We start from the raw sequence: 18,012 nt of genomic DNA on the forward strand, positions 1-18,012 counted from the left end.
AAATGTGTTTTGGCTTCTTGACAAAGAATGCAAAGAGCATATATCCATTCAATTTTTCTGTTTTCTTGTTCCAAAAAAATGCAATCAGGCTGTATGATGATGACAGAAAATCATACAGGGTTCACAGAATTAAAAGGCTAATTTCATGGCCAGTACAAATAAAAAACAATTACAGAAATAAGTGGTCTAAGTGCTGGAACCATTATGCAGGATTCATCTTAGTTGTAATGTTTCTGATCTTTTGTTAATTAAGATTGTATAATTAGATTCATCAAGAGTTATATCAAATTGAGAACACGAGACGGGTCTGTCAAGACCAGAACCTCTCGCCACAAGAACAGCTTCTTCCCAACTGCCATCGGCCTCATCAATAAGGCCCGAAGCCCCCACTTTTTTTTTACCTTTATTTATACAGGGGGAGTCTCACTGAGAGCAATGCTCTCTTTTTCAGGAGTGCCCTGTTCACATTCACACACATTCATACCTGGAAGCTGACCAGTACAACCACAGTCTGATCTGCTGGCCACTGATCAGCTCCACTGGAGCAGTTGGGGTTAAGGGCCTTGCTCAAGGGCACCTCAGTGGTGGTAATGAGGGAGGGGCAAGCGCTGCCTTTTCACTTTCCCCACCCAGATTTATCCTGCCGGTCCCAGGGATTGAACCGACGACCTTCCGGTCACAAGCTCGCTTCTCTAACCATTGGGCCACCACTGCCCCACCACTACCAAGGACCCTACCAAACCCCACTACCCCCTGCTGAATCCCCACCACTGACATGAGCCCCCTTCCCCTTCAAACGTTACTTTACAGCTAGTCTCGTTTGGCAGACTCTTCTCCCGACTACTTTACAGCTATAGCAGCTGGACTTCACTTGTTACTTTAAAGTACTAGGCATCTCGCGCGCTTGATTCCTAGGCTCGCCCGCCCTGCGGCTCAGATACCCGGCTGCTCCTTGATGGCATACTTCAGGGATGCTGGATCACGTGTCCTGGAGTTGGCAACATACAGCTGTCCATGGCTGAAGACGGGGTCTGAAGCCAGACTCCCACTTCTTTTTTGTGACATCACTGGTCACTGATGATGTCACAGTGAGATTTATGACATCACTGATGATGTCACACATCACTGGGATTTATGACATCACTGATTATGTCACAGTGGGATTTATGACATCACTGATGATGTCACAGTGGGATTTATGACATCACAGTGGGACACATCACAGTGGGTCAGACAGAGCCCGAGCTCCCATTTATATAGCTACTGATTATAGCTGCTTCTCCTACCAGAACTCCTACTCCATTCTTGGTTACATAGAGCACCGCTGAGACTGTAATTCATATTTAATTTAATGCCTATTTAACTCGGACTGTAAATTCATATTTAATGCCTTCTGAACACTCCTACTCTTGTATATATTGTATATTGGACTGCAGTTGCAACGTTGTGATTGTCCTTATAGATATTTTACCAATTTTCTTTATCTCTGAATATTGATAAGACTGCTACGGTCAAATTCCTCGTATGCAATCTTGCATATTGTGGCAATAAAAGTGATTCTGATTCTGAGAAGATACACACTCCATTTCATAAGGTGGCGGTAATGCACCATTAGCTATTTGCCAACCGCCATAAAATGACAGAAGAAGAAGAAAGAAGAAGTGTGACGTAGAGCACACGATGCGCATGCGTGCCTCCAGTAAACACGTGAAGCTGGCAGCATGGCTGAAAAGACAGAAGAGCTCCTGTTGGACCAGCCACAAGTAATAACTGCTTATTTATTACATTACATTGAAACCTTTTAGAGGCAGCGAGTCGGTCAGTAAATGTTGTGATGACATGCAAGTGATAAATGGTACTAGATGTACGAATACGAAAGCAGTGATAAGCTAGCTAGCGTTAGCTTGTTAGCTTGCTGACTTTTGCCACGAAGCTATTAACGTTACCACACTGGCGGAGGAAAAGGTCTGAAGCTCGTGGATTTCATTGGCAACAAGTTGTGTGGTCTGTCTGTAACTCAAGTGAGCTCATATCACCTAGCTACCTAACTAGATACTTGATTAATTAGGTAACTAATTTTAATATAGGTGGATGAAAAATAACTAGTTTCAGACGTCCTCATGCGTGAAGGTAGCATTGCACGCGACAGGTCACACTGGTGCTGTTTCCATTGAATATACAAGATTTTTTCTGACCAAGATTGATCAAGTTGAATCCCAAAGCATTTGGCAATACATTTGTATAAAACGGCATGGCTGGGGGCTGTTTTCTCTAACGTTATACTACTTTTATAATCCAGAAAGGTCGAGGATTCACAGGCTAACGTGAACACTTTTAACACATTCACTGCCAGCCTTTTTTTTTTTTTTTTTTTACTGTAGGTAGGTTCTGCCAGAGGGTTTTTTTTTAGGATTCTGGCTCATTTTACAAGAGCCGAGGATTATTTTCTGCTTGGACTTTGTGAACACAAAGTTCACAAAAGTACGAATAGAATGTGTGCTTTCTCTGTCTAAAAGAGTTAGTTTGTAGAGTTAGTAGTTATGTAGATATTAGCCGTTGAGTACAGCATGGTTTCAGCGTCTGAGACTGAAAGCTGAGATAATCGCAGTTTTGTGAAATTCAATCAAACAGGCAGAACAGTCACTTTAACCATTTATTTTTGGCATCAGTGAGAGATCAGACATCTAAACAATATAGTTCTGAACGCCCTCTCCTTCAAACTCCTCCCTCCGTGGGCGTGTCTGGTGGCTTTCAGCAGCGTTTGTCACAAGCGAGTGTTCTGCTGCTGCTGCTGCTGCTGCGAGTTTGAGCAGCCTCCCTCCCTGGCAGCGAATGTGGATAGGGCTCACTCGTTTCTTGGGTTTGAGAGCTTTGATGAAGCTTTGTGCGATTCTAGGCTTTATGCTGCGTGTTTCAAAGTGTGTTTTCCACCCAGTCTATTTTTGGAATCCCCCACCGCCAGCTCCCAGCGCGAAAGTGAAAGCGTTTTCGCCAATCCATTTTACAGTAGAGAATGGTTTCCTCGCGCGTTCCCCTACAGTTTTGGCTCTGCTTTTTCTAGTGTGGAGAGCACTGTCGCCACTTAGTGGGTCCGTGGAATGGGTTGTACACGTTCGCTGACTCCAATATTTTTATAGGAGACGTGGGGAGCGTTGATCCACGTCCCACCGTCAAAAAAAAAAAAAAAAAATTTAAGCCGAGATATCTCGTCATTGGCAGTGAACCGTTGGATTCTGTAAGCCGAGATATCTCGTCAATGGCAGTGAACGTGTTAATTCGAAGGCGAAAAAGGGAAATGGTACATATGAACTGATAGAATTGACAGACCAGTGTCAATTCAATCTACGATCAGACCATTTCCCCTTTCCGCCTTCAAATTAAAAGCGTAAAACCCAGCTAACGTAAATGTTACAAACGCTACAAATGAAATGGGAAGTAATGACAGCTTATCATTTAATAAAGCACAGTTAAAACGAACTGCACTTACACTTGAAGGTCTGCAATGCTGCTATCATCCTGGCTGTGTAGTCCTGCTTTGGGGCGGGCGGAGCGAGTTCTCTAACGTTTAAACGTTAGTTATATTAGCAACCTAACTAGCTGGCTGCTGTCCAGAACACCGTCAGGTAAAATGCTTCCTACTATTGTTCAAAAGTGACTTTCCTGACACTGTACAAACATCTGACTGCACTACATTAAGTAAAGGCTGACATTATTGACTATTCTAGAATAAAAATGAAAAGAAAGTGACACATTTGTTATTTAGCCAACGTTGTTTCACTTTTTTCTGATGCGGTCGGCTTTGTGGGGGTCGCCATTAGGGGCTCGCTCTGGCTCACTCCATTCTTCTTCGTCGTTTTGGAAGGGGCGCAAGGTATTATGGGATACCCTAACTCACCAAAGTGTGCATGCTATAGTTCCTTGAAAATTATCCATAACCAGGTACCTAGAAAGGTTGCAAATTCAGTGAACTTATGTATCAAACTGGTTTCAGACAGCCTAATTACAACTTCTTACCTAGAATTGCTCGTTCACTTGAGAATCAGACAGGCCCGTGGAGTTTGTTGGGAATATTCACTCTTGTTTATTAACTCTATCGTTAACTTGAATGTGTTTATCAGGTGAAGAAGGCCGTCCAGGCTCTGCAGGCTTTCCTGAAAACCAAGTCCACCGGTGAGTCTCTGTTCCTAGACGAGACTCAGCAAATCAGCTTGCTCTTCACCCTGTGGAAGGTCCCCAAACAGGCGCAGACCATCCGCATGTGAGTCCTACAAGACAGGAGGGAACAGCTGCCATCAAATCTGACATGTAGATTTGTCAGTATGTAGATTTGTCAGTAACACTCAACTGGTCACTCTGAACCAAATCCATGTTAGTACTTATCCAGGGTGTCACTGTCCTGTATGTCCTCAGCCCCCTGCCCCATGGCCAGCGCACGGACACAGAAGAGGTCTGCCTCTTCACCAGAGACGAGCCCCACATGACCTCAGACCAGACCCAGAGGTTTTATAAGAAGCTGCTGGAGGAAAGGGGTGTCCAAAATATCACAGAGGTACCAAACTGTCACTGAAAGATGCAGATGTTTACTGTAATCATCTATGTCATTGTTATTTGTCACCGGCCAGTGGAGGAAATATTTTGATCTACTGGTCACAGTGGCTGGTACATCCTTAAAGTCGATCTGAAATTATATTTCGTATTTCAAGTGAAACAGGGTAGAGATATTTCGAAAATTCACTTGCAAAAACCCAAGTCTGAAGGTGGGCTGGCCTTACCAGTGTTTAGGCACTACTACTGGGCTGCCAATGTCAGGGCTCTAATGTTTTGGCAAGGGACCCCTGACAATATAACTCTTGGGGCCCCCCTGTGGTTGAAAATGGAGGCCAGCACTATTACCAGCTCCTCTTTGCCAGCTATGTTATTTTCTAAGTTAGAGAGGTCTGGGACTTCACAAAATTTAAGTTTTATTGTGAGAAACTCAGTCAGGATTCTAAACCAAATTAGGAGTGTTTTGAGTTTCCCCGATGTTTGTGTCCACACACCAATTTGTCTTGATCACACTTTCTTGCCTTCACGATCAGACAGCAGGGTTGAAAGTTACACGATTGGTCGGCCAGAACATAGTCCAGCCATATACTAGGTTTTGAGTTGATAAGATGTCGTGCAGTGATCTTGTCAGACGCACATCTGTCTATTCCAAGTTGAGATACTTAATGTTTCCCTCCGTGTGGGTTAGATCATCCCCTACAAGGTGCTGAGGACAGAATACAAACCGTACGAAGCCAAGCGCCGCCTGCTGGGGAACTTCGACATGTTTCTGTCTGATGACCGCATCCGGCGCCTGCTGCCCTCCCACCTTGGAAAACACTTCTATGACAGGAAAAAGTAAGAGCTCTTCTGTCAACACTTTACCAGGATATTAACTTCAATACCCGTGCTAAGTGTACTGCCACCATACCACAGCAAAAAACTTGCAGGGTTCTTACGCAGTGTGGCATTTGATTTAGTATAGTAGTAGGTATGGAGAAAGGGAGTATAGAAAAATATTTGTTTCCAGACTATTGTCTATTGTGACTATCTGACTTAGTTTTTCTAAAACAAATTCAGAATTTCAGTATCTCACTACGATAATAAGGTGGGGGTACAGTATCTCACTACTATAATAAGGTGGGGGTACGCTACGCACAGTTGCTCATTTGCATTAGTTTTTCTCGTTGAGAGGCGAGCACCATGCTAGAATTTTTTGTAGTTACTAGGCTCGGCCGCTGCGTGTCCTCGCCCGCCCTGCAGGTCGCATATGCAGCTCGGCCACGCCCACATCACTGATGACATCTTCAATTCATCACCTCGGATGCACCGTGTGATGCACCGTGTGATGCACCGTGTGATGCACCGTGTGATGCACCGTGTGATGCACCGTGTGATGCACCGTGTGATGCACCGTGTGATGCATGCACCGTGTGATGCACCGTGTGATGCACCGTGTGATGCACCGTGTGATGCACCGTGTGATGCACCGTGTGATGCACCGTGTGATGCACCGTGTGATGCACCGTGTGATGCACCGTGTGATGCACCGTGTGATGCACCGTGTGATGCACTGTGTGATGCACCGTGTGATGCACCGTGTGATGCACCGTGTGATGCACCGTGTGATGCACCGTGTGATGCACCGTGTGATGCACCGTGTGATGCACCGTGTGATGCACCGTGTGATGCACCGTGTGATGCACCGTGTGATGCACCGTGTGATGCACCGTGTGATGCACCGTGTGGGAGATGTCAAATTAAACACTGCGGCATATTGGCTCTGGCCATTGCTGGTGCTTGAATGTTGCGTAAGCGGACGCAGGGCGCGTTTTGCCGGCTTCTGGGACCGGCTCGCTGGATAGGGCCGTTCTCTAGCCCATATTATATTCATGTCATATTAGTCCAAACATATGACACTGCAATAACATTTATCCTCGTTCATCCAAAATGATAGCTTATGCTCGACAGTTAAACTAACCAATGACTGCTCATGGATATGACCATAACGGTATTGACAGTTAGGCTGTTCTGTAGCTGTGAATGCATTGTGCACTGTGTGTTCCCCAGGGAGCCGCTGTCTGTGAACCTGCAGAGCAAACAGCTGGCTAGAGACATCCAGAGAGTCATCCAGGGCACCATCTTAAAGGTCTCCAACAAGGGCTGCTGCTGGTGAGATTTTACTCCACTATCTTTTGTGTTTCTAAAGAGAACCTGAAACGGGTTTATTGTGCAGCCCAAATTCTGTTAATGAGGAGGCAAAGAAGCGGGTGAAGCAACTTTGAGTACATGTTGTCATGAAATAGTCATGTGATAGCATTAGCATAGCACCCCAGAAATCCTGGTGCCACGTGTCTCTACAACTTTGATACACAATTTACAAATGTCAAGTTCAAATATGTACATGTACTGTTTTTGTGCAAATGTAATGACACGTGCTGTGAAGAAGTCTTGTTTGAATGTCACGTCATCCTGCGTGCTGAACTGTATTGCAGCATGGCCCGTGTCGCCCACTCCGGCATGACGGCAGACGAGGTGACGGAGAACATCGAGGCTGCTGTCAAAACTGTGGTGACCAAGCTGCGAACGGTGAGTCTCACAGCCCAGAGAACAAAACTGTGGTGACCAAGCTGCGAGCAGTGAGTCTCACAGCCCAGAGAATCGTCTGTCGACTTTAGTGACTGTTTGGGCCAAATAAAGCCACCAAAAATGAGTTGTGGACTGAACCTATCACCGCTTCTGTAAGTGATGTGATGTCGATAGTGGTTCAAAGCTGGTCATGCATGCACACATACACACACGGTTTAAAGCCCCCCCCTCCAGTCAGTTTTCCCTGCCCCTTTTCACCGTTGATTGATTGATTGATTGAAACGATTTATTTCAAACAGTTAAAACAATACATAAAGTGAAGAAAAAAAACAGTAAACATAACAGTCTAATAGACTTCATCAAAAGGAAAATACGTAAACTCAAACATAAAAAAGGCGAACTGTTTGAAAAGGGGCAGGAAGAAGCCTAGGCTTATCGAGTCCTGCCCCCAAATCATTCATAAACAAATTCATACATCCCTATATTATATGCATATCCCAACTCTCACGCTCCTCCCCACATGCTCATGCATACACATACATACATACATATATATGCATGTATATACACAAACTTACACATACATCATAAATCCACCTACAAATCCCTATCAATACCCATTCCCAATTGATGTTCTATGAAAACGTAATGTTGTACACGCGCTGTATCAACGCACGTCGCCATTTGTGCCAAATAACTTACATTGATAAGAACCGAAGCCTAATAGTTTGTTCCACTGCAACATAATGACTGCAGGTGCTGTTGTAAAAGAAGCAGAACACTTCTTCAGTCAACTCTTTGTCTCCAATAAAACGGACTGTTTGCGGTCATATCTGTGAAAAATGTTATTTTAGAAGCCAAAATATCTGTGATATTATATCCCACAATATCAATATTATTCTCAACAAACTGCGACTATCAAAGCCGATGGGCTTTATGGAAAGAGCGTGACTCGAACTGGTTCAAAGTTATCTCAGCATATTTTGAGCCTGGTGAACACTTAATTAGCAAATGTAGCTAGTGGGCTAACAGCTAGCTAATATTGTACCATTTACTGTCTATCATTAATCAGACCATTATAATGTCTGACGTCATCACTCGTTTTTACCAACCAACTTATTTGTATGACTTTGAGCCCAAAATAAGGTTATTTGTCAACAAAATAGACTGGGGAACACTGTGGCTAATCAGCAGAGCAGCACAAAACCCAGCAACACATGAAATCTCTTAAAGAGCACATGAAACGCCTCTCCGAGGCTCGCTGACATATCATACTGAAAACAAACATTGCCTGAGATGAAAGAGGGTTGAGAGGCGGGACAAAGCGTGTCAATGATTTGATTTGACAATTCTGGGGACTGGAGTTGCCGTTGGCCAATCCTGGCATTTTTCTTTTTTTGTTTTTATACAGGGCATTGCTCACTGAGCGCAATGCTCTCTTTTCAGGAATGCCCTTTTCACATTCACACCTGGAAACTGACCAGTACAACCGCAGTATGAAAAGAATAATGGGAGATTTTGAATAGAGCCCGACCGATATGGGATTTTTGAAACCGATACCGATACCGATTTTAGGGAATAAAAAATTACCGATACCGATAATATCGGCCGATATTTTTATTTTATTTTATTTTTGTTTTTATCATCAAATGTTTATCCCCCATTAGTGCTAATCCCCCATTAGCGCTAATTTTTTATTTATTTATCCTGGTTGCTGCTCCACCCTCTGCCGATCTGGGGAGAGCCGAAAACTGGCTCCATGCTTCCACATGGGCAGTTAGCCAGCCGCTTCTTTTCACCTGACAGGGGAAGCTTCACCGGTAGGACATAGCACGTGGGAGGATCACGATATTCCAACGAGTTCCCCTCCCTCCGAACAGGCGCCCTTAACGACCAGAGGAGGCACCACATCAGCAACCCTCAAATATCAAACACTTGACAAAGATATGATTGAGTTGACATGAATTGAAATATGTGATGTAGGCAGGATATTTTACAGCTTATTAATAAACTCAATGCAATGAAACAGTAAACTTAACTGGGAATTTAATAATTATAAATAACTAGAAATACAAAAACACAATAGAACAAATAGTTAAGAAAAAATATCAAATATACACAACATGCTGTCCATGCTGTCTATAACTTATATATATATATATATATATATATATATATAAAAAATCGGCCGATATTTTTTTTTTTTTTTTACCGATACCGATATATCGATAATCGCCAATATCGGCCGATAATATCGGCGGGCCCTAATTTTGAATGCTAGAAACTAGCAAAGATTTGCCCTTGCACTTAACACTGTAAGATATGGGCTCCGGTTTTTTGCTTGACAGGACTTGTACTATTTTAAAATGTATCTCGTGTGTGTGTGTTGACAGTGACTGCTCTATTCACCTTATCATTTGCCCATATCAGGAGGCTTCTGCATTACATCATTTTGTAATCGTGGTTCTGTTTTAGACCCGGAAGTAGATTACTCCTACCTTTATCATTTTTAGACTTGCCAAAAAACTGTTTTCAAGCAAAAAAAACTAACTTATAATGTTTTAATATTTTTTCGGATGAGAACGTAACATTCCAAATATGTGACCAGTTTACCAGAATATTTGGACATTTTTTATGAGCAGTGATGAGTGCTGGCTGTGACCGGACGGACTAGCTAGTATCTGTCAACCCAGCTGGCAGTGACAAAACACTGTCGACGTGCTTAATTGTAACTAATGTTATAACCGGGTGGTTGGCATAGACATCGGATCCTCGCAGCAGTAACGCTATGAGCATAGTTTCATTCGTACTTTCCAGTTTATCAATGTTCAATGCAACTGGCTAGCCGGCACGCTGAACCAGAAGAAGAAATACAATTGCATCCGACACGGAAGAGAAAAAGTGGGTGTGGCAACATAAGGTGAATAGAACCAAGACAATATGAAGTTCATGTTGGCTTTGTTTTAGTTTAATTAACCCTGTATTGTCATTTGCAGGAAGGACCAGTGATGAAGCTCATCCATTTAAAGAGCCAAACCTCAGTTGCTTTGCCCATTTACACCTCAGAACTCAGTCACCTCACTGTGCTGGACGGTGCTCAGAAGGAGGTGCTTTGGAAAAAATACTTTGTAATCAAACTTTCATGTGTCTGTTTGACTGGAACAAGCTTTAAACACAACCACTTTGTGTTTGTGAATTGCAGCGCATTGCAGCCAGAAAACAGGTTAAGAAGGAGCAGAAGGAGAGCACAAAGACAGATACCGCTCCTGAGGAAAAGAAGGTGGAGGAAGAGGAGGAGATTCCACAGCTGGTTCCCATAGTAACACCTAGCAAAAAGCCTAAACTGGAGGTCAGTACCCCATGCAGCTGCCTGCTAGATTTAAATACTTTAGTGTTTCTGATTTGTAAACATAGTAATTAGGGAGGTCTCATGCTTTGATTGATTGCAGCCTGTAAATGTAGTTTTTAATAATATTTGTAGATTTGTTCTGAGGTATCCTTAACCGCACACATCATTGCTTCATATGTGATTCACTTAACTGGCAACCACTTCACTCTAGGAGACATTTTCATTGATTACTCTTTGTTTTCAAAGGCATTCACTTGAACTATAATCCATACCTAAAACAGCTTTTAGTTCCATTAGATCATCTTATTCACTTACGCATGCATACTCAACAACCATTTTTTACTGTCCCTAGAGTATCTAAACAAATTGGGAGACGATCTTTTAAATTCAAAGCACCATCAGACTGGAATAATTTGCCTGACTCGTTCAGGTCAATTACTTCCTTTCATATCTTCAAGACTTCATTGTTTGTTTATCTTAAATCGAGTTGTTCTTGTTTTGGATTTTCTGTTATTCTCTATTCTCTATATGTCTATATATAGTCTATACTTAAAGGAGAATTCCGGTTTTTTACACCCCAGGCCTTATTTCCAGCTTAAAATATTATGTTTTACTCACCCAAATATATTTGGTTTCATTCGGATGCCTACAGAAGATATTGAGCTCGGAGTAGCATCCTCAAACAGGCTATAATGGGCACAAACGGGGCAAGCTGCATGCGCTCTGTAAATCACACATTTTCTGTCACATCGTGGTTCATTATGGTTGTTATATAATTATGAGAACATGAAATAGCGATCTAACTAACCTCCTGTGCTGCCGAGTGCCGACAGCCTGCTCTGTTTGCTGTCCGAGTGTCCATCACATAGATAACACCTCCCGCTTTATCTCCCGCTGCTTTTTGTTGTTGTCGATATGTGGTCTTATTCCACATGAGCGGCAATTGAATCGTCCATAATCTTGACATCAGATCATATCTATATGCCAAGCTAGGCTGCTAAGCTAACAACACAACAGAGAACGAGTCAACTCTGACCTGCCCCGGATGGGCTTACGTTCTTCTTCTGTGGTTTATCTTCTTCTTCTGTAACCAAACAGAAGCGCTTCTCACTGCTTCTTCTGAAGCCCATCCGGGGCAGGTCAGAGTTGACTCGTTCTCTGTTGTGTTGTTGTTGTTAGCTTAGCAGCCTAGCTTGGCATATAGATATGATCTGATGTCAAGATTATGGACGATTAAATTCAATTGCCGCTTGTGTGGAATAAGACCACATATCGACAACAACAAACAGCAGCGGGAGATAAAGCGGGAGGTGTTATCTATGTGATGGACACTCGGACAGCAAACAGAGCAGGCTGTCGGCACTCGGCAGCACAGGAGGTTAGTTAGATCGCTATTTCATGTTCTCATAATTATATAACAACCATAATGAACCGCGATGTGACAGAAAATGTGTGATTTACAGAGCGCATGCAGCTTGCCCCGTTTGCGCCCATTATAGCCTGTTTGAGGATGCTACTCCGAGCTCAATATCTTCTGTGGGCATCCGAATCTGAAACCAAAGTTATTTGGGTGAGTAAAACATAATATTTTAAGCTGGAAATAAGGCCTGGGGTGTAAAAAAAAACTATGTGGGGAAAACCCCATTTGTATTGATGTTGTAAGAGAGTATTTGTGTGTATTTAATTGTTTTTGTTGATTGTTAATTTTGTATTGCTAAAATCAAATGTTATGTTTTGTGTTTGAGGACCCCCTCGTAAACAAGATGCTGCATCTCAAGGGTCTTATCCTCCGGCAAATTTGAAATACATTTCAAATCAATTTGATTACAATTTAGATGTATATGTTAAACCATTTCAAACAGTTATGTGTCTTTATATAAGTGGACTGACAATGCTTTGTTTTCTTCTTCCTTTTTTATTATTTTTTATTTTATTTTATTTTATTAAAGCCATTCAAAAAGAAGCAGCTGGAGAAAGTCCCCAAACCTGCTGTGCAGAAGAAAGGGAAAAAGGCCCAGGACAAACGGACCAAGAAGATGGCTGGCAAGACTCCCTCTCAGAAACTGAAACGAAAAGTGCTTAAATCCAAATGATTGAGTGGAGCTTCTCTTCAGTACCCTGCTCGCCCTGCACAGAACTTCACAACATGGACTTTTGATACAGTGGTGCACAAGACCAACCTCTTTGTACGATGGTCAATATATTCAATCTGTTTAGTCTTTCCTTGTATTTTCTTCTCAAATGAAACAAATTATAAAACTGATCTGAAGTTATCCATTGTCTACCTTATGTCTTTATTCAGTCTTTTGTCCCAACAAAATGTTTATGAAACATTTTATTATTGACAGTAGCAATTCATGTATAATAAATAAATTGGATTATCATTTGCCATACAATGAAGGTAGTCCCCCCCCACCCATCATTTTTAATCATTGTCCAATGGTTTGCCCCATCTTTGAAGAGCACCAGACCTTTTACTCACCAACACTTATTTGACCCAATGCAGCACACAGACTTTGTTGAATGGGACATAGATTAGAATACACTTCGCCACACTGTTTCCTGTCTATCCCATGGATGTATTAAGAACGGTCATCCGTGGGAAGGACACGTTGTTCGGCCAATCAGGCGGCGCTCCCAGAACCAACGAGTACTAGCCAATCAGAGGCGGAATAGGGTGGGTCTTGGCAAAAAGTGACGTCATAATAATGCGGCCTCGTGCAAGATGGTGGCCGGAGAGCAGAGGGTAGCTTTCCGTTGTTTTCTTTTCTAAAGTCTAGTTTACATCTTTGACGAATCAGCAGAAGACCACACAGATTACTCGCGCCCTTAACTCTTCTTTCAGTCAGACTCTTCTCCCGGTAGCCTACAAAGCTTTTTAAGCATAGCTATAGCTGCTAAGACCGGACGGAGCGGAGCAACACGACGCTATCTAAAGATACCGAGCAGGTTTTTTTTGACTCTGCAAGCAGCATGCTGCTGTCTAAAATCCAGAAGCTAGCGTTGGTGAAGCAGCGACTAACTGCGGCTGTTGAAGAGATATTTGGGCTGTTTGAAAGAACGATAGCCGAGTACGAGGAGGAAGCTACTCGTTCTGAACAGGAGATCGACCGACAACGACACCTGCTGGACGCTGTTTTAAATCCTGAAGTGCGCTTACACAGAGCAGACCTCCAGCAGGTGCTGGTCATCGAAGATGATTCCCCTGAGGAGCAGGACTGGAGCCCCAGTCTGGACCAGGAGGACCCAGAGCCCCCAAACATTAAAGAGGAGCAGGATGAAGTCTGGACCAGAGAGCAGCTTCAATGGCCGGAGGAGGCTGATATCATCGAGGTCCCATTCACTCCTGTCCCTGTGAAGAGTGGTGATGGTGAAGAGAAACCTCAGTCCTCACAGATTCATCAAAGCCAAACTGAGGAGAACAGAGAGGCGGAGCCTCTAGCCAGCAGCTCAACTGAACTGATGAAAACAGAAGCTGATGGAGAGGAGGACTGTGGAGTATCAGAACCAGCCAAGAACTTAGATCCAACTCGTCATTTACAACCAACCAATGATGGCAAGACTTCACACTCTTCTCAATCTGATACTGAAGACAGCGATGATTGGAACGACACTAGAGAACCTCAGTCAGGTTTAGACTCACTGAAGAACAGTGACGTCTATGTAAGTGATAAAGCATCTTCTATCGGAGAGAAACAATTTACATGCTCAATCTGTGGTAAAATATTGAGTCGGAAAGCAAACTTGAAGATACACATGAGACTCCACACAGGAGAAAAACCATTTAATTGCTCCGTCTGTGGTAAAGGTTTTGCTGATAAACGATATTTCAGGAACCACAGGAGAGTCCATACAGGAGAAAAACCATTTATTTGTTCCGTCTGTGGGAAAGGTTTTGTTGAAAAAAGAGGTCTGAGAAAACACATGCAGGGTGCAAAATTAACTCTTTTGCCCACTGGCCAAATGGCTAGGGAATGTTCCAATTTTACCAGCCACTCAGTAGATTACCATGGTCTTTTTGGCTGGTAAGTGAAGCAAATCTACCAGTCACAGCCACCTGCATAATCTACTCGAGATGGCATATCAGTATCAGGTGCAGATACTGAGGTACCGTAATTCACTAGTTATATCGGACTGACGTCGTTCTGTTCCAGATTCAATTCATAGCACTTGCACTGGTTCATGAACCTACTATAACATAACCAGTATTGGGCAAGTTACTTTCAGAATGTAATATACTACATATTACTAGTTACTTTCATTTGAAAATAATATGTTACTTTACAATATTACTGACTGTAGAGTAACTCGTTACTTATTACATTACTTTTGCATTAGTTTCACAAAAAATAACTGCAGTAGCAGAATGACATTGCCGCCCCGGAACATCCCGAAAAATAATTTCAACTGTCTTGAAGTCAGTGTAAAGTAAACCGTCCAAAATTCTAAATGCTAACCTTTTCCTTTGTTATTGTCATCTATAGTGTATAGGTTATTTGCATAAAAACATACAATTTGATTAGGAATTGATTGTATCTTTACTTAAATGTGCTTTGATAAAATAAAATAAAAGTAACTCAATTTGTAACTTGTTACTTGACAAAGTAACTGGTATAATATTACTGAAATCCTATTGTAATAAGTGATATTACTGAGTTACTGCTAAAAGTAATATATTACATGTAATATGTTACTTTTGTAATGAGTTGCCCCCAACACTGAACATAACATGAGACAGTACCTCTAAGTCCTAGTAGTAGTAGTAGTAGCACGGATGCAAACTAGCATTTTCATCCTAAAATAGGAGGGTTTCTGAGTGGTTTTGTGTCTGCCCTGGTATCTGTCCATGTTTTCACTCTCCATTACTTTGCATCCCTGTAGTAGTAATGAGCTAGTAACACTATAGCTGTTGGCTAACTCGCCAACATGTCCTTTAGTTTTGGAGGTATGTTAGTCTTCATGTTGCCGGTATAGATTCAGGATTTTTATTGTCACTCCGTTGTGCAAGTATACACACGTGTGAAATTCTTCTGTGGGCTCCGTTACAGGCAAGGTGCAGTAAGTAAGGTTGGTAGGTACAAAAGGCAATAGTTAAATAGGGTAAACAGTGTTTAAAGGACAATTATGGCAAACAGTAAAATAAGAAAGTGAATAAAGTAGAAGTAATAAAGTATTAAAATAGAATAATATAGAATGAATATAAAAAAGTGTCCAGTTATTTCTATTTATTCAATACTATTCTATTCTATTTTTGAATCGGGGCCAAATTAGATCATGTGAAAATACCTGGGGGGCCAGCTGCTTCTCGTATCATAGGAGTTATTTAAAAAAAAATCACATACAATACAATTGTACTCTTAAGGATTTTGTTTACTGTCTGAAAACACGAGTTCTGCCTGTGCTGTTCCTACTTGGTGCTAGTCTCTACAAAAACCGTATGATAGTGCTGTCATTGTAAGGTGAATGGGGGGAAAAAGCAAAATCAACTTGCTTAAATAATACTGTGTGGAGGGCCACATATATTTTGAGAGACAAGCTGCGGGCCAGTTAAAATGAGTCCGTGGGCCACAATTGGCCCCCGGGCCGGACTTTGGACATGCCTGGTTTAGCTGATGAGCGATATTTAAAGATACACATGAGAATCCTCACAGGACAAAAACCATTTAGTTGGCCAGTTTGTTGTAATGTTTTGCTGATAAGAGTTCACAGACCAGACAGTCACGTTTAAATGAATGCCTTTCCTTGCTCTCAGCTTGTATGAGCACACTACAGGTGGTTTGTATCCTGTCTGTGCCCAACAGGTTTGGCTCCTTTTATAAACATGTATATTCTTTATTTCTTGTTCATGTTCCCATGTATCTCTGACATGTTTATGGTATGCTATGTTTTTTGTTATGTCATGACTCATGTCATACTGTCATGTTGTGTCTGTCATGATTGTTATTTGCTGCTCGCCTGTGAGCTTTTTTACGGTGTTGGGTCGGCTGTGAAGCTGGATTGCAAGTTCTGAACAGACACATGAGAGGCCACACACACACACACATACACACACAAGTTCTGAACACACACATGAGAGGCCACACACACACACACACACACACACACACACGTTCTGAACACACATGAGAGGCCACACACACACACACACATACACACACAAGTTCTGAACAGACACATGAGAGGCCACACACACACACACACAAGTTCTGAACACACACATGAGAGGCCACACACACACACACACACATACACACACACGTTCTGAACAGACACATGAGAGGCCACACACACACACGTTCTGAACAGACACATGAGAGGCCACACACACACACGTTCTGAACAGACACATGAGAGGCCACACACACACACACACATACACACACAAGTTCTGAACACACACATGAGAGGCCACACAGGAGAGAAAGTGTACAGTTACACTGTTGGTCAAAATGCACATGTGTGATGTTGAGCACCGCAACAGGTGAAGCTGCAGAGCTGCTGGTTGAGCTGAATTTTTCTGCAGTAACAATACAGAACAATATAGTAATAATAAGTAGTAATAAATGAAGTTTTCCATTCAGGAGGAAACCCAAACCTTCTGCTCTCGCCTCTGATACCTAATGTCAATCTGTAAAGCTATAATGAGCAGATGAGACAAGGTATTGTTACTCTGATAGGGGGGGGGGTGTTCTTGTTCATCTGTTGTCCGTTTTACTTTCTTGAAAATATGAAACATGGGGATGTTTGTTACTTCTGGACACTATTTGCATCTCCAACAATATAAAAAAAACAGGGGTGGTGGGTGCGTGCAGGCACATCTGAATACTACTCGTATACATCTTGTGTTCATGTTGGCTAATGTGTGAAGTTTTTATTTCACTGTGACCACTCCTAGTCACCATCGGGGAATAAAGACTGCAAAGAAAAAACTGTATAAAGCAAAGGGAGAAAATTCTTACAGCCTTCCTTCAAACAGTATTTATTTGGCCTTGAGCGAGTAATATAAGACAGACCTGCACTGAACCTTCAAAATGTGTCTCATACAATTTTATACATATTTTTAATCTTGGTGATAAAAGAAAAATGTGTCTACAGTCTTGATGTTTATTCCAATAATAAATCCAGTAGATAAAATGCATGTAACAGAAGTTTTAGAGTTGTGTCGTTTTATTTTTGAAGTTACAATCTGAAAAGTTTGAAGAGCTGAGCGTTCTCACTGTTCCACAACTGCTCTTTATATAGCCAATAAAATATTGTCAAATGAAAACCTTTTAATTCCAAGTTTGGTGCTTGTCATATATTAACTTGAATAAATACTCCTCTGGGTTGAGAAAAGTCTACCACCCTTATGAAAACCTGTCAGATCAACTCAAAAATGCCTGGGCGACGTGCATTCTGGAGCTTGCAGGTTTTCACCAGCCAACAGTGACATGTTGTGCTGTGTGCATGCTGTCATATCTGCAGGGCATTAGATGTTGTGTTGTGTGCATGCTGTCATATCTGCAGGGCATTAGATGTTGTGCTGTGTCCATGCTGTCATATCTGCAGGG

General features: G+C 42.2%; 1 protein-coding gene across 1 annotated transcript; it reads left to right on the plus strand.

Annotated features, from left to right (window-relative positions):
• The first annotated feature begins 1,655 nt into the window (after window positions 1-1,655).
• Window positions 1,656-12,729, plus strand: rsl1d1 (ribosomal L1 domain containing 1). Its single transcript, XM_083636197.1, has 9 exons — window positions 1,656-1,763; window positions 4,119-4,258; window positions 4,411-4,549; window positions 5,234-5,382; window positions 6,595-6,696; window positions 7,020-7,113; window positions 10,110-10,220; window positions 10,316-10,462; window positions 12,412-12,729. The coding sequence occupies exons 1-9, from the start codon at window positions 1,722-1,724 to the stop codon at window positions 12,553-12,555; spliced, it is 1,068 nt and encodes a 355-aa protein (XP_083492323.1). The 5' UTR covers window positions 1,656-1,721; the 3' UTR covers window positions 12,556-12,729.
• Window positions 12,730-18,012: the final 5,283 nt, after the last annotated feature.

This window comes from Poromitra crassiceps (genome assembly GCF_964638095.1).
Source record: "Poromitra crassiceps genome assembly, chromosome: 4".
Classification (NCBI taxonomy): domain Eukaryota; kingdom Metazoa; phylum Chordata; class Actinopteri; order Beryciformes; family Melamphaidae; genus Poromitra; species Poromitra crassiceps.

Bases quoted from the DNA above. Each gene is read 5' to 3' on its own strand.
- rsl1d1 (XM_083636197.1), top strand. From the start codon at position 1,722: ATGGCTGAAAAGACAGAAGAGCTCCTGTTGGACCAGCCACAA. The intron at 4,259-4,410 runs GTGAGTCCTACA...GTATGTCCTCAG, and splicing joins CAGGCGCAGACCATCCGCAT to CCCCCTGCCCCATGGCCAGC. The intron at 7,114-10,109 runs GTGAGTCTCACA...TGTCATTTGCAG, and splicing joins TGGTGACCAAGCTGCGAACG to GAAGGACCAGTGATGAAGCT.